This window comes from Pinus tabuliformis, chromosome 1_1 (genome assembly GCF_031772625.1).
Source record: "Pinus tabuliformis cultivar Carrire ecotype Pingquan chromosome 1_1, CPIR1, whole genome shotgun sequence".
Classification (NCBI taxonomy): Eukaryota; Viridiplantae; Streptophyta; class Pinopsida; order Pinales; family Pinaceae; genus Pinus; species Pinus tabuliformis.
The window spans coordinates 948,521,824-948,544,565 of NC_142297.1; the positions used below are offsets into that span (position 1 = coordinate 948,521,824).

A 22,742-nucleotide genomic window follows, 5' to 3' on the forward strand; every position below is an offset into this window, starting at 1 on the left:
AAGATCAAGATTTTCAGCACCTATACATATTTGGGAGTTCAGTTTGCAGGGCCTCGCTTCAGCCTGCAGCCAGCCCTTTAGCGTCGGATCAACAAAGGGTATGGCTCCCTAGCCCTTCTAGAGAGGCAGTGTTTCCGGCACCATTTCCAGGACATCTCGTCCAAAATGAGCATCATGGACACTTTGATTCGCCCCGCAATGCTTTACGGCTCAGAGATTTGCGGTCCCTCTCTCCTAGAGTCAGATTGGTCTTCAGCGAAGTGGGTCCAAACCCTCCTTTTGCGTCATTTCATTAGGTGCAAGCAGACAGTTCCTCAGTGCATCATTCTAGCAGAGTTCAGGGCTCAACCTTTCCGCCTAGAGGTGATATTCAGGTTAGTGTCGCTCCTACACAGGCTCTGAGGCCTGGCAGACACGAGGAAGGGTTGTGACAGATACCCATATTTACCATATTGCTCCTAGAAGAACATCACCCATATGCAGACAGGCCGATCCAAATGTTGGTACACCGGTGTGACAGAGCTTCTGGAGGCTTCAGGAATCCAAATTGACCATCTCCCTCCTTTTCAGTACTCTCTGAATGCTCCAGGCCACCTACTTCCCAATCAGCAAGAGCTGAATAAAATCATTAAGGAGGATATTTACAGACAATACAATCATACTACATGGACCAACCCTCCCAATGGGTTGCGTCCAAAAATGGCCTTCTACGCGGAGCATTGCCTGGAGATCAGGGATGGGCTCATCATCAGACCCCAGTACATGTTCCAGCATTGGATGCATGTCCTTAGAATCCCTCTCGGGCAGCTCAAAGTTGGGTCTCACAGACTTCGGGTGGAGACAAGTCACCACATCGATAGGGCAGATAGGATTTGCCAGCTCTGTCACTTACAGGAGATAAAGACAGAGACACACTTCATCTTCGGATGCCCTGCTTACTACGAGATTCGAGGTCGTTTCCATTGTCTCTTCAGGCCTTCTCAGACTTTGACCAGCTTCCTCAGAGATGTTGATCCGAGATGCCTTGCACTTTATCTCCAAGAGGCCTTCAGATTTCGGGCCTGTTTTCTTCAACCCCCAACCAGATCGGACACCACGCAGAAGATCACAGACTTCTTTAGGGCGCTACCATCAGTGCAGGGCACCAAAAGAACCATCGACCAACCCATAGACACTGAGACCAGATCAATGCGGTCCCGGGGGGGCTGACCCACCAGACTACACCAGCGCTCCAGGATTGGATCCACTCCTAGGAGGCGCCCTAGAACCTCTAGGCGACAGCAGCGACAGCCCAGTATGCCCACAAGACAGCAGACTTTGACAAGCTTCTCTCAGTTTTCTTCTCTCGGCCTCGAATGTTAGGAGTAGGAACTGGACAGGGGACTCCTCCCCCCCTTTTTCCTTCTTCTTCTTCTCCTTCTCTGCTTCATCGCAGTGCTTTGTTTTGAAGCCGAGAGCTTCTAGCTTCTACATTTACATTTACATGTGTTTTCTGCTTTTTAAAAGAAATGTTAAAGGGGGCCGTTTGGTCCACCGGCTTGGCATGATGTAATCATTGTAACCGACAGTCCCGTTGACCTATTATGGTCATTTGTTGGACATTAATAAAATTAGCTTTATCTTATCTAGGATTTAGATTGGACCTTTATTATATTTTTACTTTCTGCTTCTTGCTTTTACAGAGGTGCCATTTTAGCACCCCTGCTTTGTATAGACACCATTGTACCTAACAGTCACATTGACCTACTAAAATGGTCATTTGTCAGATATTAACACATTTAACTTATATTATCTTAGTAAGGCATTCCTAATTGTTCTGATAATTCCCAACCACTAAAACACTGTTTGGGCTCTGGAAGCCTCTCTAATTTACAAACTATTTAATCAGAAGGCCTATAACATTTCATTTTCCATTATACATGTTCACTGTTCATTAGCAAAACCCAATTACAATTTCCATCAGGCAAATGCATCTGTGCCTAAACTCTGAGTTGCACGGAAGCAGACATGGATCAGATACAGATATGCCAGACTTTTTGAATAATCATGATCTGGATATAAGCAGAAACACCATGTGTGTGTGTGTCACAGATGAAATCATCTCTGATTGATCAAATGAATATCAATGCAATAAACAAAATGATTATTTCGAAATAACCCTGGCTATTTTACTTATCACTACAAGCACACCAATATTAGCTGATTGTTCCAGATTATTGCCGCTTTAATCTTTTAGGACCCGCGGTGATTGCTGCTTACAATTATTTCATCTATGCTATATATACATACACATATATATATATATATATAGACATACACACAATCAACCAGAAACATAGAAAATTCAGATCTCCCAATATATTTTCCTCCAAACTGCTCTCACAAACTCATAAATGCATGCTGCTAAAAAAAACTCAGATGTGTATGTTTTAGAATGGGGGAAGAGCTATTAAATAGGCAAGATATGATTTAGGACCCTGGGCCTAAACTGATTGACGTAACTAAACAGATATCAAATGCCTACTGACAATTCTAGTAATGAAAACCTTACGACATAGAATTTCAAACTCCGCACCTTCATGGGTAGCATGAATCCATGGATAGCAACCAGCAAGAAATGCCTTCAATTTCTTTATAAATGGAGGGGAACGAGAAGCATCGTGTTCTTGTAATTCAGAGATTCTGGTGGCAGTTTCATCTGTATCCAACATATCTGAATCCCCTCTTCCCCACAATGCTGCTTGAAGCATTGACCCTCTTTGTGCAATATATAAAGATTCCATCTTTGACTTGAAATAAGGCATAACAACCTGTAATCAACCAATTAAACTTTCAAATTGACTTTAATCAAAAGATAAAACCAAAGAAAATTGGCGGTTCTTTGTAATCATCATGAACCGTGTGTGTAATAATGAGCTCTTAAATTAATTGAAGAACCAGGAGGTAAGACTGATGTTAGTACATGGGAATTACAAGTTACATAATCTAGCTAAACCGCACTTGCAGATGCTAATAGAGATAAATTGAACAATTCGCAACAGTCAAACACTGTGTCTACTCATCATGGATTGGATCTCTTATAGTGTAACATACCATATGAATTGTTGTCATTAGAAAAATCATTTAGTGAGTTACTGAATAATAAAATTTCCTTAAACTTGATGTTTAGAACTTATGTTTTGCCAAGTTTGGTGTTATGTAAAAAATTAGTTAATTTTAGGTTATTATTTAATTCTAGGTTTAATTAGATGAAAGGGCACGATCATAAGATCATGCCCTTTCCCAAAGGGTGCCCATGGCGGTATATAAGCCAGGCAACCCATTGTAAACATTCATCATCTGTAATTTCATCTTATTAATAAATTATTTATACATATATTGCTGTTGTCCAACAAATTCCTGCTTCATCTGGTATCAGAGCCAGTAGATCACTGCCTTCACTTCCGTTTGGTGCTACGCTGCCTCAGTCCTTGTTTACAGCGTCCAGCATCCACGTACCAGCGGCTGTCACAAGTTCCTGCTGTCTCACTGCCGCCATTTGCTATCCCCGAGTCCGTAAATCCGCATTCCGCCTACAACAAAACCACACTCGCACTTACGCTAGCTACCACATCCGCAATCCTTTATCGCAGCCGCCAATTCCGTCAGACTATTATGCGGTGAATTTAATTTTTCGGTGCAATCTCCTCTGTAACAGTTGGATTTCTGTAGCAGAATTTCAGGTATTCCGGTAAGGCTTCTCGAAGGTGCTTCGACCTACTTGTGGCCCTATTGCAACTTCATTCGAGCCCAATCGGATCTATAAGACCATACGAATAGTTGTGCCATTCCATTTCAATATATATATTTATAACATATATATAACATATATAGTTATAACATATATATATATATATATATATTTATAACATATATTTATATTAAATATTTATATAACATATAACATATATTATATATAATTTATTTATATATACGTATATTATATAGTTATATTATTAATTCATATATATGTTATATATATATATATTTCATAACTTTATTTAATTATATTATATATTATATATTATATATAATATATATAATTTAATTAATTAAATTTATTTTAATTAATTAAAAAGTTATATATATATATATATATATATATATATATATATATATATATATATATATAATTTAATTAATTAAATTTATTTTAATTAATTAAAATTTATATGTATAAAATTTATTTTAGCTAAAAAAAAAAAAAAAAAGAGGGAGGAAAAATATTTTAGCTGGCAAATAAATACACGCCCCCGCAAACCCGCTCAATGTCGACAATGACAATGGCGGATTTCCAAAAAAGGTTGTTGGATGTAGAGCATAAGATAAATAACAACCACGACGAGGTCAGTAAAAGATTAAATGAAGTCGAGAGCAAGCTGGGGGAGCAAGCGGACAAAATCAAAAATCTTGAAGACACGACAAATCGAATAGAGATAAAAATGGAAAGTCAACATGTCCAAACAGGAGTAAACTTCAAAGAGGTCTTAACAATGCTAAAAGTTCTGTGTAAAAGGTCGAATTGTACACCCGAACAACTACTAAAAGAAGGTGAAGAGAATCAAGAACACATTTCGTCAGATTCAACTAAGTCCACAGACTCTCATGACAAAGTTGAATCCCCAAAAAAATCAGCAACACCCCACCAAGAAGCAAGTAACACACCCTTTACAAACAAGCAACTCTAGGATAACTTTACCAATCAACACCCTTTTTTCGCTCAACCAGTAGCAACATACCAGCGACGGGCAAAAGTCGAGATGCCTAAATTCGATGGAAACGAAAAAAACAATGTTTCATGGATAAATAAAGCAAAAGAATACTTTGAGATATATGACATCACTGACGATGACGAAAAGCTCAGACATGCATCCATGAAAATGGAGGGAGAAGCATATAACTGGTATATGTGGTGGAAAAAGACAACACATGTCATTAGTTGGAGGAAATTTAAAGATGCATTCTTCAAAAGATTCCAAGGTGTAAAGGAAGAAGAGTTCTTTTCAAAACTCATCAAACTACGACAAAAAGGAAGTGTCGATGAATACACTCAAGAATGGGAGACCTTAGTAACACGAGTACCTGGGTTATCGGAATCTCGTCTAATTCAGTCATACATCTCGGGACTCAAAACCCATTTACAAGCAGAACTTGAGATGCATGATATTACATCTATAGAAGAAGCAAGACGAAAAGCAAAAACAGCCGAAAAGAAATCCGAACCAATATTTTGGTCAACAGCAGAAAAAGCTTATGCAAGACGAAGGATACCCCAGTGTGTGGACTCAAATAATACAAGATATGTTCCACCACATCGTCGTGAAGATGAAAAATCTAATGTGGAAATGCAAAGGATAAAAGAGGGTAAATGTAAACGCTGTGGTGAGAAGTGGGACCCCAAACATAGATGTGTTAAAGGAAAAGAACCAAAGAACCTATATAATTGTGAAGCAACCAATGATTCGAACAGTGAAGATTATGACATAGAAGACACAGAAGACGCCGCAGAATTCTCACCAGAATTAGATGACGGAAGTATTCCGCAAGTGTCATTATCAGCCATGACAGGTATATTACAACCTCAGACCTTAAAGTTAAAAGGACACATAAAGAAGAACAACGTAGTGGTTCTCATCGACTCTGGAAGCACACACAATTTTTTAGATACAACTGTGGCAAAGAGACTCAATATATTTTCATTTCCCTTACCAAACATGAAAGTGATGATAGCTAACGGTAAAAAGATTGAAAAGGTGGGAAAATGCCATAAGGTTAAATTGCAGATTCAAGACTTCAGTTTAGAGTCTCCGTTTTTCACAGTACCGTTAGGAGGAGTAGATGTAGTCTTAGGTATCCAATGGCTACGAACTTTAGGTACTTATGCCGCCAACCATCAAGTCCAATTTATAAAATTCAAATGGGGAGGTCAGAAGTACAAGCTACACGGATTCCAACCACCAGAAAATCAAGTTACATCATCATCCCAGATGATGAAGCTGAGTCGAAAAGGAGCACCTACTTATGTAGTACAATGTCACCAATTAGAAATGATATCTGCAAATATGACCAGAGAAGAATCACCAGAGATTCAAGACCTACCTATGAAGATGCCGCCTAATACGGAAATTGAGCGTAGAACAGAAGTTAAAACAGAGTCAGACCTTGTCAACATCAAGCCATACCGATATCCACATCTCCAAAAAACGGAAATTGAGAGATTAATCCAAGACCTTTTACAGTGTGTGACTTTGATCATTTTGGAATATATAATCAAGTGGAAAGACTTGCCGAAGAAAACGCTTCATGGGAGAATGAAGCATTTTGTCAACAACATCCGTCGTTACGTATGCTTTTGAGGACAAAGCATTCTTTCGAGAAGAAGGCAACGTTATGTAAAAAATTAGTTAATTTTAGGTTATTATTTAATTCTAGGTTTAATTAGATGAAAGGGCACGATCATAAGATCATGCCCTTTCCCAAATGGTGCCCATGGCGGTATATAAGCCAGGCAACCCATTGTAAACATTCATCATCTGTAATTTCATCTTATTAATAAATTATTTATACATATATTGCTGCTGTCCAACAAATTCCTGCTTCATTTGGCACCCAGTAGAAGTAGTGTTTCCTGAAGTGGGAGAGTTCTAATGGCCTGCTTAAACAAATCAATGCAAAGAGACAACATCACATGGCTTAAAGAGAGCTTGATTCTTAAAAAAGAGTATTGATCTGTATGATAAAATGTTTAGTATAAGGACTAAGAATGGGGGAGAGTGCACATCCAAATGGACCCACATATTGGCAGTCACCCTAAACCTAAGCTACCAGAAACAAGAAATGGCAAATATGACGGCAATGGCAATGTGACAGGAAATGGGGCTGGGGAGGTTGCAGAAAAGAAATGAATATATATATATATATATACCTGACCACATATGCCTCATCTGGCATGCATCACTAAAGGTGGGAGAATGCCGCCACTGGAATTGAACCTGGGTCAGCCTCATGGCAACCACCCCAAGTTGCCACTTACATATATAACTTGTCCATCAGGCTGTGGACAAGTGGCAACTTGGGCAGTTGCCATGAGGCTGACCCAGGTTCAATTCTAGCGGAGCCATTCTCCCACCTTGTGTGGTGCATGCCAGATGAGGCCACTTACATATATAACTTGTCCATCAGGCTGTGGACAAGTGGCAACTTGGGGCGGGTGCCATGAGGCTGCCCAGGTTCAATTCCAGTGGGGGCATTCTCCCACCTTGTGTGGTGCATGCCAGATGAGGCATGTGTGGTCAGGTCCTACTATTAACGATGGTTGTTACTATATATATATATATATATATATATATATATATATATACATATACACCTACTATTAAAGATGGCTGTTACTATATATATATATAACTTGTCCATCAGGCTGCAGACAAGTGGCAACTTGGTGCAGTTGCCGTGAGGATGACCCAGGTTAAATTCCAGTGGGCATTCTTTCAGCTTGTATGGTGTGTGCCAGATGAGGGATATGTGGTCAGGTCCTACTATTAATAACTGTCATGTTAACTAGCAATCTCGTTCATACCTCTGAGATGTGTTGACAATTTTGTATTTAATTATAAACATAAAACTATATGAAAACATACACCAATATCATTGCTCAAGAGTCAAAATCCATATAATTAGCATATGACATTATAAATGTTTCAAACTTGTCATCCATTGCGATGAAAAATCTACAATCATGTTCTCCGTTAATTTTAATATTTTGAACAGTATCCTTCTAATGCCACATCTCGATTATAAGTAATAATTGCATAGTAAAATACAACCTTGCAGTATATGCAAAAGCATGTTGAGATCTGCTCTGATAAACTGTCCAGTGGAATATCCATGGCAGTTTACAGATCAGAGACATATCCATAACACATTGTATATTCTGTGGCGTCACCTTAATACAAGATACAAGGAGATGCAATTATGAAAATCCATTGATCCACTCATGCTTGCATCACGCAACAAGATTACAAGAAATATTAAAGAACAAAAGAAAATAATGAGCTCTGTTGCACATCCTGTATTGCTGAAAAAAATGTAAGAAAAAATGACCAGGATTATTTCAGAGCCCAATGGGTTCATTATTTGCATCCCATATATGGTGGCCTCATCCTTATGCTGTTCATGCAGACAAGATAACTCCAACCTCTATAGAGGGATTAGGTTCTATATGTCATAATCAAACCAAAACAACACCCGACAAGCAGAGACAACAAAAGAAAAGCAAGAGAATCAGTTCAACAATCTGAAACCAATATGTGAAACCACATAAAAATAAGCTCTACCCACGGGTCAATTATCACATGAACACCTACAGCAAAATGTAAAGATTCAAATTTGTCGCAGATAGAGTAAGCTTATAACAGCATACTCCCTACATAACTACTTAAGGACAAGCTAGCATCTCAATCAATTTGTATGAATAACAGACTTTAATTTATAGTACAAAATGGCCAATTGTGGAACAAGCCCCATTTGTGGCTGACAACCATACCAGAAATACAACTGAAAGAATTCTTTGATGCCTTGCTAAGCCAGAAATGTTGAGCTTTTGTCCTGCAGTTTCAGTAGGTTCTTGGCTTTGCTGCGTGATTTCTGCGGGTCTTCTTCTCAAACCATATAACGATTCCGAAAATGAACCATCTGAAAAATAAGAAAAATAAAAAGGCCATTCTCAGACAAGCTTCAAAATATCAGTACACTGGAAAACAACAAAAATGGATACTAGAAAAAATAACCTTTCATTCCAATAGACCTCTGATTCTCTCGCCATAGTTCAGCTCAGAGAATACTTGTGCTTGCTAACTAGAAGATCTGTTCTGTGGTATCACTTTTTCAAAATCAAAGGCCTTTATATCTGACTGAAAAAGTTATGATCGTTTCTGTTTTCGACTTTAAATCTTCAATGCAATGCAATAAATACTAGTGTTTCTTACCCATATGTATTACATGTTTTACTTGCAACAGATGTTAAAATATAAAATGATTGGTATGCAATCGATGTCATTCAAGACAAGTTCCCAATCCACGTAATAATCAGCATTTCCTTATAGACAGTAAGATATGTAAAGAGGTTGCAAGGACCAATAGCAAATGAAAAAAAATCAATATATGCATAAATAGGCAAAAACATACATTTTTGTTATTAAAAAAAATAAGCATTACGACTTCCATCGATGTCTGACAAATTATAAGCATCTGTGTTGCACTGATTTTCAGGACAGAGGAATAGCAGTGATGGGAGGACGCATCCCTGGAATGGCTAGAGCACACTCCCAAATTTTTCAGGGGATGGCAATAATATATATGTGTGTGTGTGTTAAAAGAATATTAAAACTTCAGAGTTCACCATAAACATTTGTAATTGCTTCAAGCTTGTAAGCATAACAAGCTATACTATATAGTATTATGCACAGCCCTTCCACTTGCCATTCTGAAAAAACTCGAGCAATCGTAAAAAGTGCTGAGTGACATTCCATTATTGGCCACTAGACATGAGCAAAATGCAGTTTAGGTTTAGGAAACTGAATTGTAACTGTTTTCAATTTGCAATAAGGTCAATGAAGGGTCAATGAGGCAGAGAACTATCTCTACAGCAGCTTTTCTTCATCATATTTCTTGTTAATGATGATTATGTTAAAACATAAAAGGCATTATTTTCTCAATAGGTTTTACAGACTTCTACAGTCGTTTTAAAAACACCATGAAACACTTTGGTTCTGTAAAAAGATTAGATTCATATTTCAGATTAAGAAGGTTATTCAATAGGAATTTATTCAAACATTTAGTACCCAATCCAAGTCACTACTATCTGATTATTTTCACATTGTTTAAGGTTGAGATTGTGGAAACACTGGACTTGAATGACTTCTAGAAATCCGTGTACAATATGTAAAAGCTGAGATGACCCAAGAAATTAGAAGAACAAGAGCAATAATGACAAGGATCAGCGCTTTGAAATGTTACATTTCCTGTTTTCTCAACATGGAGGTGTTAGCACTAATTTCTACAACCCTTGTGAATAATATGACCTTTGAAAATTAGCAGTAAAAAGCAGTGAACAAATAGGAAAATCTACCCAAAGTGTTACTAGCAATTTTACCTCTCAATTTGGACTGGTGCATGCCAACCTTAGGGGGGTGTCCCTGTATCTAAGAAAAATCAATAGGAGCATTGGCGTTAAACAGAAAACAAATTGGCAGAGAAGCCATTGTATTAGTAGAACTAGAAATCAAAGGAATAACAAAAGAAATGAGAAGGGGAGGAGTTATCGAAACTAATGAACCCGTTGAAAGTGTACTTACCACAACCCGATAGAGATAGGGAATGGAAAAGTAACATGAGAGGTAGATATCAAAATAGCCCTGTTGACCCTGTCGCCTACACCTACCTACAAGTCAGTGAGAAAAGCCTTCAACCACACAAGGTGTGGTTGGTGGCAGGGAACTCAGAGAAAGGGCTGTCAAACTAATCTCGACTCTCTCTGTTTGAGCTATCTCCTAGGTTAGCTAAGGGGGGTGGTCCCTAATGAAAAGTTAAGTTAAAAAGATGTGAGTTTTTAGGATAATTGATAGAGTTAAATAGATTATTTCTTTAAGATTTATAAGCAAAATTGATATGAGCAATAACCATAAATACATAAGATACACATGAAATACACAAACAACCAGTGCCTTCAAAGTATTGCTTTTTAAGAAATGAAATTGTATTTTGCTTATAATGAAGTGAAATGCTTTCAAATGGAAAGCCAAAATAATCATGAAAAGTGAAACAATAAATTGTTAGCACAAGATATTATAAATGCTTTCAAGATGAATAAGTCTACAAATCAAAACATGGAAACTATCTTGCTCAAAAGGATACAAAAATAACTCAAATGATAGACCAAGATGACAACATGCAATTAAGTTTGCAACCCAAAATAATAGTACTTGAAAGTGAAATCAACCATTTATGACAATAATAAACCACAAGATGAGTCAATTTCCAGGTACAAGAAAAATTAAACTTGTTGCAAAATTAAAAGGAATTACAATGCTTGCATCCAAAGTGCCTCTTGAAATAAGATTTGCATGTGAGACTTTAAACCATCAAGATAGCAAGAAATTTAAGAACTTTGTGTTAAAATTTTCTCATTTCCCACCCCGGTTTTCAGTTTCACCTTATTTCTCCAAAATAGTTAAATGCCCTTTCCCATAGCCATACATTCAACAACTGAAAAATAAATTTTGCTGAAAACACAAATTCTGGAAATTTTACAAAATGCTGGAAAATGCAGAAATATAAAAATCAGCACATATAAACAGCGATTTAACACATTTAAATACAGTGATTTTTTGTCAAGGTGACCCTGTAAAAACCCCCTACAACTCTTGGGGAAAACCAATTCGAGAGCTCCTTATTTCTGAAAAATGCTTTTTACAGTGAGAAATATTCAGCAAAAAATCAGCAAGCAAATTTCTACAACTTATTTCGTTTTCCGTGCCTCACAGCGAACTGGAAAAACTTGCAAACAACAAAATCTGAACAGTGATAAATGTTGTACGGCCTCCTCGATTTTTGTGCCAATTTTCAGCCTTAAATTCGGTTGTACGGCTTGCCTAGAAAAGCGTGCAAGCTGCAGAAATTCTGTTGTACTATTTCCTCGATTTCTATGCCGAAAATTGTTGTACAACCTCCTTGAAAATCTGTTGTACGGCCTCCTTGAAAATCGTGCCAGCAAACTCAGATTTCTGCTCCTCGATTTCTATGCAAACTACTATACAGCCTCCTTGAAAATTGTGCCCAAAAATCTGTCTTTCACTGTATGCTAACTCAGTTGTACGGACTTGATGGAATGCTGCCTTGGAATGTGTGCCAAGCTGCTGCCTCCTTCTCCTCCCTGTCCAGAAATCTCCCTTGCTCTCTTGCTCTCCTTCTCCCAATCTGCTCATGAAAGAATGAATGACCTTTTCCTCCTTTTCCTCCTTTAATCTAACCCTAAGTGACTTTTGGGTGATCCCTAAATCCAATGGCTGAAATAGATTGAGATCTAGGGCTGAGATTAAATGCTCATTTAAATCTCACTTTCTATTTTTTAATTCACCTCACTTTAATAAAGACCCACTTAGTCATTTATTTCCAAAGTCACTTTTCCTTTCTAATTTTACATTGACTTTATTAAAGTCACTTTAAAATTAGACTTTAGTAACTTTATCACTTAAAGTCACTTTTAAATTAGATTTGACTTTATAAAAATTATAAAGTCACTTTAGGAGAAAAATTAAATTCTTTTGGACACTTTTCCCTAGGCCAAAGATCAAAGCCTTGGGGAACCACCTGTCCTCCGGTACCAAATTTCAACACTTTGCAAACAAAGCAAATATGATGGAATGAGTTCTTGGTTTATTTTATTAATTAGTGCAAATGCAAAGTTACAATTGAACTCTAGTCCTCAGACCTCATCCTCGCCCAAATGTTTGGATCTCACAATGAGGAGTCAATAAAAGTAGAGGGTCCCTAAAAGTCTATTCAACCAACTTAAGTTGGAAGTAAGTTTTAATGAGGCTTGAGGCCTTCCTATACTAAAATATCTAGATGAAGTGCAAATTGTGTTAATTCCCCAAATTAAACTAATGCAAATGAAAATGCTTCAAAGAGAAATAGTTTGCAAAACTTGAGAGTGTATGCATGTGGGAATTTAAAGACAAGATTAGTAAAATTTTACATGTGGAGTGAAATGTATTGATTTTAAACATGCACAATATGAAATTTAAAAGCTAGAAAGCTAAGAAAAAACTAAAAGCAAGATTAGGCCACCCACAAGAATTTCTCCTCTAAATGAGGATGGGGGATGCCATGGGAAAAATCCCAAGCTCCCTCCAACAAAATCTTGTATCTTTTATTAGCGCTTAAACCGAGTAAAAATGCCTCTAAGAGGGCAGCCCACAATACAAGAGAGATCTTTACAAAGATGAGACTCTAACTTTGTTAGACTCTCTTCCCAAAAAATATAACAACAACAAACTTGAAGATGGAAAAAACTCTCCAAAAGAGATTCACAAGGCTCAAAAGGCCCACAGCCTCGATGAGTTTGCAACTCTCTCCCAAGTGCTTATGGCCTCCCCAGAAATTAGTCTTTGGATAGCGTGAGGGGGTCCTGCATACACATGAGTGAGTAGTTTTCCAAAGCTTCTCCTGAAGCTCCTTGTTGCCCAATGCTCAAGCCTATGGGCTGCAAAACACAAAAAAATACCAATTGTCAATGTAAAATTAGGAAAAAGAAACCAAAACTAAACTTAAAATTTAATTTACAAAGTACTAGCTCAAGTAATGGGACTGAACCCCCATACTTGTCTAGCTTTAGAAATGACTCTTGAATAAGAGATATAACTTTGAAAGAAATAGAATCAAAGAAGTATTTTGAATTTTAAATGGATGATCAAATAACTATAGATTAAGAAAACTCCATTTTGCTCTTCGTTGGATTGAAAACTTGAAGCAAAAAAATGGTTGAGTCTTGGATCATTGTGATTCTAGGAGTGAGTTGATCTAATTGAGATTTCTCCCACTTCCAGATGGATTCCTGCACACAATACAAAAGATTTTTCCCACACACTTGAACACGTATTAGTTTGCACAAGATTAGAGCAATATAATGAATAAGATAAACCAAGCACTCTTCCTAAAATGAATTGGCAAGCTTACCCCTAGAATACTACTCTAAATCAATGATATGTGCAAGATAGCTTGCACACATCAATCCAAGCAAAATGGAAAGCATAAACTAATATTAATTCAACATGCAAAACAAATTAAACACAATAGCAATAGTATGTATGAAAGGACATCACCTCATAACGCCAAGAGAACACCAGCCAGATAGCCCCAAAGTCTTTATTATATTAAGAAAGTAAGCAAATACAAAATGGCATAGTTTCCTCAAACCCAATAGCTTATTACATGATATAATATGAGAGCCCATGGCTCTATTATATAGAGAGTTGGGAGCAAATCCCAATGAAAAATGACAATGAAAAATGGCATTGGAGTCAATCCCAATGAGAAATTCGAATTTGTTAAATGGAGCTCCAATGCCAAATATAAAAATCGAATTCTGGCAAGTGGACATCATTTTCTTCTTCCCTTGTGTGCCAAATTCGAATTTTATGATAGAATGACAAATGTATATGGATGGTAACCCATGTGGGGACAATTTCCCACAAAAATCTCCAGCAAATATTCTCCAAAATCCTCCCAAACGTGCATTAACTTCACAAATTCGAATTTTCAAGCAACGTTTTCCTTTAATGCCAGAAATATGTTCTTTCTTTGATTTTAGGAGTCCACATCACCTTGGGACTTCACTTTAACTCCCCCACAATTTTCCACATAATTTCCACAACATTTAGCATGTGTGGATATTTATTTTTCTCCATTTATTTAATTTCTGGTTTAATTAATTGCCAGATTTCCCACTAAACCTATGAAAAGTGGGTTCTGAGGGTTCAAAACACATTTTTAACCCATCAAAGTCTGTCATAGTAGAAAGTTGAGGGTGAGAGGTGCAAATTTCATTACTCATACCCCATACAACTTCTCTAGACATCACTTATTACATTACAAATACAATTTTATTAGCAATTTCTGCAGTGCAGAAAATCTAAAAAATTAAAAAATGACTACCTAGACCTAACCAAATTCCACGAAAAAAAAATTGTGATCTAGTATGGTAATATACATCGACTCTACACTAAGATGTGTTAGGGGCTCAACCTTCAAACCGTCACCCCTGCTCGGGGGTAAAACGTGAGTGAAAAAACTCAGAAAATTATCCGCCTCTAAAAAAGAAAGGATAATTAACCAAATTAAAAAAAAACTCCAAGGTGTACCCGTTTGTTGATCAAGTCCCAACATCCTAGACCTGTAACTCATCATTACTAGTATCACTTATTACAATTCCCCGCAAGGTGTGGAATCTGGGTATAAAAAAGATGATGAGAAAATAGAAGTAGAGTTTAAAAAACTGTGTTGGCTAATGATATCTGATGGTACAAGTGTCCTTTGAATCATCCTTGGACATGGAGTCTTTCATATAATCATCAGGTGCCACTCCAGTGGTCAACAAGACCCAACAGTGATTATCGAAGGCCCTCCAGTAGTAGTGATCCATTTGCTCCAGAAAAGGTATTTTGGTTCGTTGATAATCGGAAATAGAGTCTAGAACAGATCAAATCTAGAATATCTTCATGGAGAATCTAGTGTAATCTAATATGTCCACATGGGAGTGCCCAAGTGGGTTAAAAAGAATAATCAATGCAAAAAAAAAAAAAAAAAAAAACTCACCAATGTTGTAGTAATACCTGAAACTCGATCTCCCCAACAACAGTGCCAAATTGTTAGAACTAATTTCTACACCCCTTGCGAATAATATGATCTTTGAAAATCAGCAAACAAATAGGAAAATATGCCCCAAGTGTCACAAGCAAATCTCCCTCTCCATTTGGATATGGTGCTTGCCAACCTCAGAGGGGTGTCCCTAGTCTTAGCACTAAATGTTCTGTTAGGTCCCTACACTAGTAGTATAGGGACCTAGGTTGCCCCCTCGAAGAGGCCGAATTCTAAGGCGTTTATCTCTCTTTTCTATCTTTTTGTGAGCTAGTTGCATAACATGTTCTAACCTATAATAAATCTGCGATATAAAAAAATAGTAAAGTAATGGCTATTTGGCTAGCAAGTTAGTGACTAAACAAGATTGCAAAATTCTTAAAGCTTAATATGTAGAATAATATTCAACAAATCAACCTTTTGCACGCAAAATAGAATGAATAGAAAATGTATTTGAAGGGTAAATTACTAAAATAAATAGCTGAAGTAACTCTTGCTAAATTGCATAAAATATCATTGAAACATCAAACAAACCCAAAGAGATTACAAAAAAGGCTAGTTGCACCAAGAAGACTATTACAAAATTGAAGACAATGATATGCAGACACAAGATAGCAAAAGCTAGGAGAGAGGAAAGAATAAAGATGGAGACAAGAGAGCAAGGTTGCTTGCTTGCTCAAGACAATTCGAATTGGATGGCTAGCTCTCCCTTTTATTTATAATATTTCTTCCCCTCAATTTGTGCTATCTAGAGGAGAAGGTTGAATTCTCCGTAATTGGTCATCACTACACTATGAGAAAATCATAAAGGCAAAAAGATTTCCTTATCTTGATAGTTACATGTGATTATCTTTCAATTCTTATTATCTTCTTTTATATTCTTATCATCAAGCAACTACCAAAACATAAGTACATGAAGATCAACACAATAAAGACACGGGATGTAGACTCTACGCGAGGGCTAAAACCCCTCTTCTAGGAGAAAACCCAAAACTTCCCTTCTCTGTAATGTCCCAAAGGCGGAAAATTTGGAACAGACACTTCACAACAGTGATATATAAAGCAAAAACAATTCCCAACACAGAAAATTTTAACAAACAACACATGCTCATAAAAACCCCAAAAGTAGAACCAGTTGAACCATTTTAATCAATGGAGCAGTACAATAGTATGGATGAATGCACCTGGTCTTGCCTCAATGGCAAGCATGACAGAATCCCCGTGATGAGACAATGATATCAAGTACTGGAACATGTCTACTCCTCTAATGCTTTGCATTGCCCAGAAAACTACATTAATGGCTAGAAAGGAACTACAAGAAACTCCACTTCCGCTGCTCGGAAAATGCTACAAATTCAACCCCAAGCTCCTTGACCAAAACCCACAAAAACCCAGAAATGGTTTGGCCCGATTTTGACCTCCCAAAATCGACCCCCAAAGGCACTGTGTAATCCCCAGTAATTTTGCACTGTCTGCTACAAAGATACGGCTGGAAACCCCACTTCTGGTGCTCAGAAAATTCTGAAACTTTATATCTGGGATCATTGTCAAAAACCCTGAAAAACCCAGAAATGGTTTGGCCAGATTTTGAACTTCCAAATTCAGCCTCCAATAGGCCCTACATCCTCCAAACTGCTCAAGGAATACAGCCTGCAAGGACCACAAACGAAATCCTCCTCCAAGCTCCAAAAATGCAGCAATCACGTCTCCAAATATTTCCCTTAACCTCCACGGTGAATTTCAGCCCCAAATATTGATACTCTACCCTCCATGTGAGCACCCAGTGTTGCCTCTGCGCTAGCCCAGGAAGTGCGAAAATCACCCCGCAAGGTAGCACACTCCTCCACCTCCAAAACTCTCCCAAATGCCATCAATCCTCTGATGCCTCCTCTCCAAAAAATCTCTCACCCAAAATCCACTGCAAGACACCACAAGCAAAATAAACCTCCTCCTCAATGCACCCTCCAGTAATACGCACCACCCAAAGATGAATGCAATCGTTGGAAATCACAATGAGATCCTCCTCCTGAAAAAATGAAGAAAAACCTTGTTAGGGTGGCACTCGAAGTCCCCCGAAGAAAAGGTGAGCTCTTCGCTTGAAGAACTCTTGCTAAACAGCAAGTGACTCGACTAAGCAGCTCGAGCAACCAAAGAGAAATTCAATATGCCAAAGATGATGAAATGAGGATAGTTGCCTTCCTTATATAGATTTTGTGGAGAACTCTTCCCTCCATTTTCCCTCCATCGTGGGTCCCTCACTTAACCATTGATTTCCCCTCCACGCAAATCAAACTAGGGAATGCGTATTCTCCTAGAGTGGGTGGCCCCCACATATAACTTAAACACATCAAAATAACTTCTAACCTCCTAATAAAATTGAATGGGCCCCATCACCTCCAAAATTGACCCCAAAATGTAGAAATTAATCTTGTTCCAAAAATAGTTTATGAAGGGACATTACATTCTCTTTCTTTAGAACCAAATCAAATGAGATAACCAAGACCTTTGACCAAACCAACAGACCTCCTCCAATCCACCAAGTCAACCTCCCAAAATGATTAGTCAAACTTCAATAGTCAACTCTAGTCAAACTGCTTCAATCCTGCAACAAAACCAAATTTCAGCCTTCTTGCTTCAGAATTTCAGCCCTGCTCCAGTCCTACAACTTCAGCCCTCCTACAGCGACCCAAAAACTCGCACGTGTGGCAAAAAATAGAGAATTTTGGCTCCCTTTTGCTTGACAAGTGGCTCCTTCTTCGCTAGGGTTTCTCCTTCTTTTCTAGGTATTTCGACAATGAAGAAACGAAACAAGATCAAGATGAGGACTATCTTGAGAAACAAGGAGATGTACAATATCATAACAACAAAGAAGTCGTCAATGAAAAACTACCATTTGTGACTCTGGAGAAAGAGTAGGCTATTGTAGATATTGACAATGAAAGGATATTAGATTTATCCTTGTTGAAAGATGTCAATGAAAATCTGCCATTGGTGGCTCTTGAGAAAAAGCAGGTTTTTGAAGATATAGAATCTATAAAAGAGGATGTAAAACAATGTAAAATGAATGACCAAAATGAGACTCCAGAGACTAATCAAACCAGCAACAACCTAAAAATTTATAGAGAATGCAAGGAAGGATTTAATGATGATGAAACACCTATGAACAAATATTTTGAAATCAACCATGTAAGTTATAGGAATGAAAAACTGAAATATAGAAAATATCAAGTCTGCCCCAAGACATTTAAACTTGAAATACCAATCCCCATTAAAAATAGTAGAATAAGAAGACAAAAAGGCGAATGCGGAGAGGGAGAATCAATGCATATAAGTACAGATAACGGCAATATAGAGAGTTCTCTGGTGACAATGAAAGTGATGAAACCAAAAAGAAGAACCCAAGCCATAATTACAACAGTGCTTGTTTGCTACATCTGAGAAAATTAAGCTCAACAGGGACTAGTTGTCCTAGTCGTGCAATTTCTGACTCTAATTTTGTTGGTAATCAACAAAGTGTATCAAATGTTAATGGCAGTCATACCTTGGTTGGATTTGGACAACCTTTTGGGTAGAAAGTAAATTTAGTAGATTATGATGGTAGACTGAAGTTGTTAAATAAGAGAGCATTCTATACGAATTCCTATTTGGCATCTTCAAGACAGCAACTCATGTATCCGAGCCATGTTGGGGATGATTTTACTTCATATATGTCTTCTAAAAAGAATGCAATCCTTCCTTCTAGATTATTGGAACCGACTCAAACTAACCATAATTCTCAGTTCCCTCAAGTGCCTTTCCAACATCATGCTAATGAATTTTTTAGAAGCCCACTTGAGCCAAATGGCTGGAATAATTGGAGCATATTGAGTTTTGGTGTTGAGCCTCAGCTAGTCATAGAACTAAGCCTAGTAGCAATCATAAACAATAAAATATATGGTCATGTGGAGCCCAGATTTGGACCCATGAAAACTTTTTCAAATTCAATTTATGATGACTCCAAGTTCAACAAGCTAACAGATTTTGTTGTTTCAAGCCATCCATCGTCCAAGCCGCTAACGTCCAAGTCGTTGTTTGGTTCGTGTCACTACCCTACCCGATGTCTTCACTGTCTCCCCTCAGCCGACCCGCTGGCTTGTTGGCACTGCCAATTCAACGCTCAATTCCGCTCTCGTTCCATGCCTGTCCCACCATCCATTCATCGCTGCCCAACAAACCGGACACTACGCTGAACTTACACTGACCTAACGTTGGGTAGGCCGACAATCGTTCGGACAAGGTTCCTTTTGGTGTCGCCTTTTATTTTCTTGCGTCGCCTTGTTGTGTCATGGTTAATTGTTCAGGCCAATCATCACATTAGGATCAAATGACGTGGCATCCCGAAAATCGTTTAAAACATTGTGTCCACCACGCTGCGCCCATCCGCTACCCGACGGGTATCCATACACTGGTTCAAATCGCATACGAATTATATATATAATTAATACGTTACACTGATACAGATCACTGGGTCATATATATATATATTAGCTCCAATATACCGAGCTCAAAAAAATGTTGGTCCCATATATTATTAATCGAGGGCAAAAGAAAGGCGTTCAATGTTCGATGGATACAAAAAGAAACAAGTCAGATAGAAAAAAATACGCAGTTAACAGGCATTAGTCTTAAGGCCTGCAGGGACAATGAGTTGTCACGCCTGTGTGGGACCAGTGTTACGTCACACCAGTTTGAAGTGGATCGAACCATGAAATCAAGATCCGTTTTCTCAATGGAAGTTGTGCGATCCAAGATAGGAGAATATAAACATGAAGTTGAAAGAGAGACTTGTTCTCTAATGTTCGATACTATTACTACGGATAAGACAACCACTGTGAGCCATAAAACTGGAAATCATCAACTGTGTCTTCGTCCACGATGCACCTTGACTACCAGCGTCTCCCCAACCGCTGTCATTCCCCGCTGCATTTCCGCCCATCGACCACTATTGCAAGTCCGCCTAAACGTTGCCTCCCCAACCCCATTTTCGTGTCCCTCCAACGCCGCATCAAACGTTGCACCGTTTTCGAACCCATCTGATGGACTTCCAATCTCGTTGGTCGATTCATTATAAAGTTGATAATTATATTGTATAATTTATAATTATAAGATTTTATAATTATTAATTATATAATGTAATTTATAATTATAAGTTATATAATTATTATTTATAAAGTTTAATAATATAATCAATTTATTAAAAAAAATTAGAGTTATTTAAAAAACACACGCACAAAAAAAAAATTAGAATTAAAAAAATAAAAAATTAGAGTTATTTAAAAAGAAAAAAAATAGAGTTATTAAAGAAAGAAAAAAAGAGTTACAAAAAAAAAAAAAAAAATCTATAACCCTGGATTCAAGACATTGTTACCAAGCGAATTATATAGGCAGAGGTGCCAATGGTGTCGAGTTACATATGCCGAGATGACAAATGCAAAAAACTGAAGGAAACTGTCGACAATAAGCTTTGAGGACAAAGCTTATGAAGGAAGGGGCTATGTTATGAATATAATTCATAACAAGTAAAATAAATAAATTAATGTAAATAGTAAATAATCAAATATTGATTATGTTAAATAGTCATTAAATTAAGTGAAAAGACATGTCTAAAAGACATGCCCAATCACGAAAGGACCCCTGCTTAGGTATATATATGCGGGTCCTCATTGTAACATTCATCACTTATACATTTATATATATAATAAATTATTATTACAAAATACCTCTCGTGTATTTTTACATTCAAGCCAACAAGCTATCAGTTTTTATGCTTCAATGACACAAACCCTAGAAGCCTTCAAAGGAGGCTTTGACCTAAAAATAAAATAAATAAAGCATGAAACCCTTGCTTATAAATAATTTTTCTTTTCAATATTTTTTTTTCTTTCTTTTGACAAATATATTACATCACAACTCATACAATTACGAAAACCGATACTAGTTACATTTCTCAACGCTCCCTCTTAACTAGGGAGGTATTCATAATTGTTCAACCGGTATAAGGTTGACTTCAATTTGAAATGTTCTTAAGAAGAGTAGAACAGCGTATGCAATGCTTGGGATACCCTTACTGCCAAGGTATCCTCCAACAGGGACTAAGGTGTCATCTAAGCATTTGCCACTACCATCAAGCTACAGCCCTGGTATCAATCTAACAAGGTATAGATACCATCTAGGCCTCCATGCCTTGACACCAACCCTTACAAGGATCCACATATCAACACTAAACCAGAGCTCCACACAAAATCCTCCCTCTGGGATCTAGACATCAACTGAAATCTCAATATTAACCAGGCCACGATGTCCTCCCAGGTACCATCATATAGGTAGTTTTAAGGTACTTCATCTCTCCCTTTCAAAGATATTCACGAATCCGAGCATGCTCTCAAAGATATCCACCAATTCGAGCATGCTCCTAAAATAAACTTACTTTTTGTTGGGAAAAGATTCCATTAACACATCAGCCACTTGTTCATTTATTGGCACGCACTGTAGCTTCACAACCCTAACCAGTATGAAACTTTCAATGTATATTTTCTTGTATGCTTCCACAATCTTCGGGATCTCCAACTATTATGATGCTACTTAGGTTATCACAATATCCAAACCCATCTCGACAGAAGCTTCCTTCAAATTTTCTAGCAACACCAAACTCAGCCTCAGCACTTTTCAATTTTGTTTACAACTTCATCAATCACAAACACAACTTTATGAATAACCATCTGTAGTACTTTAGTCATTCTCCGATCTTCATTCTTTCTTCATAGTATTCACTATAGCTGTTACAATATGTCCTCTCTCTGAATTGGGGTGATATACATCTTCTTTATCTAAGTTTTTTTTCCTTCAAAAACAACTTAGCCACACAGGTACTTTATTTATCATCATATCATCGGAGAACTTCATTTCTTCTTATCCTCAAATGGCAACAAGGTCATCTATTAATCAGGAGTGTATACCTCAATGCTATTAAGCTTCCTGCAGCTCCCTCTTTCCATCATGCTCAACATCATCATCAAGTCATCATCAACTATAAAGTAGGTAAGCATATTCAACATTTTGAAGAATCTATACCTGCAAATCTTCATCATGTACAACCAAGCACAAATATATATGTACAAGAGCATGAAGTCAACTATTATCAAACTAGGGTTAGCATGTGATCACAAAAGAGAACATCTAGGGTTATCAAAACTTTGATCAAGAGCTTGAACTCTAAATATCAAATTCTAAACTTAGGTATGATAGCA

General features: G+C 37.4%; 1 protein-coding gene across 1 annotated transcript in view; it reads right to left on the reverse strand.

Moving 5' to 3' along the window:
- The window catches only part of PEX12 (peroxin-12), a 198,505-nt gene that overhangs the window by 115,230 nt on the left and 60,533 nt on the right, over positions 1–22,742 (reverse strand). Inside the window, exons 3-4 of the mRNA XM_089393013.1 lie at positions 8,585–8,733; positions 2,576–2,810 (exon numbers count right to left, since the gene is read on the reverse strand). Of these exons, the coding sequence (XP_089249139.1) occupies positions 2,576–2,810; positions 8,585–8,733 (384 nt within the window). The remainder of the gene's footprint in view (positions 1–2,575; positions 2,811–8,584; positions 8,734–22,742) is intronic.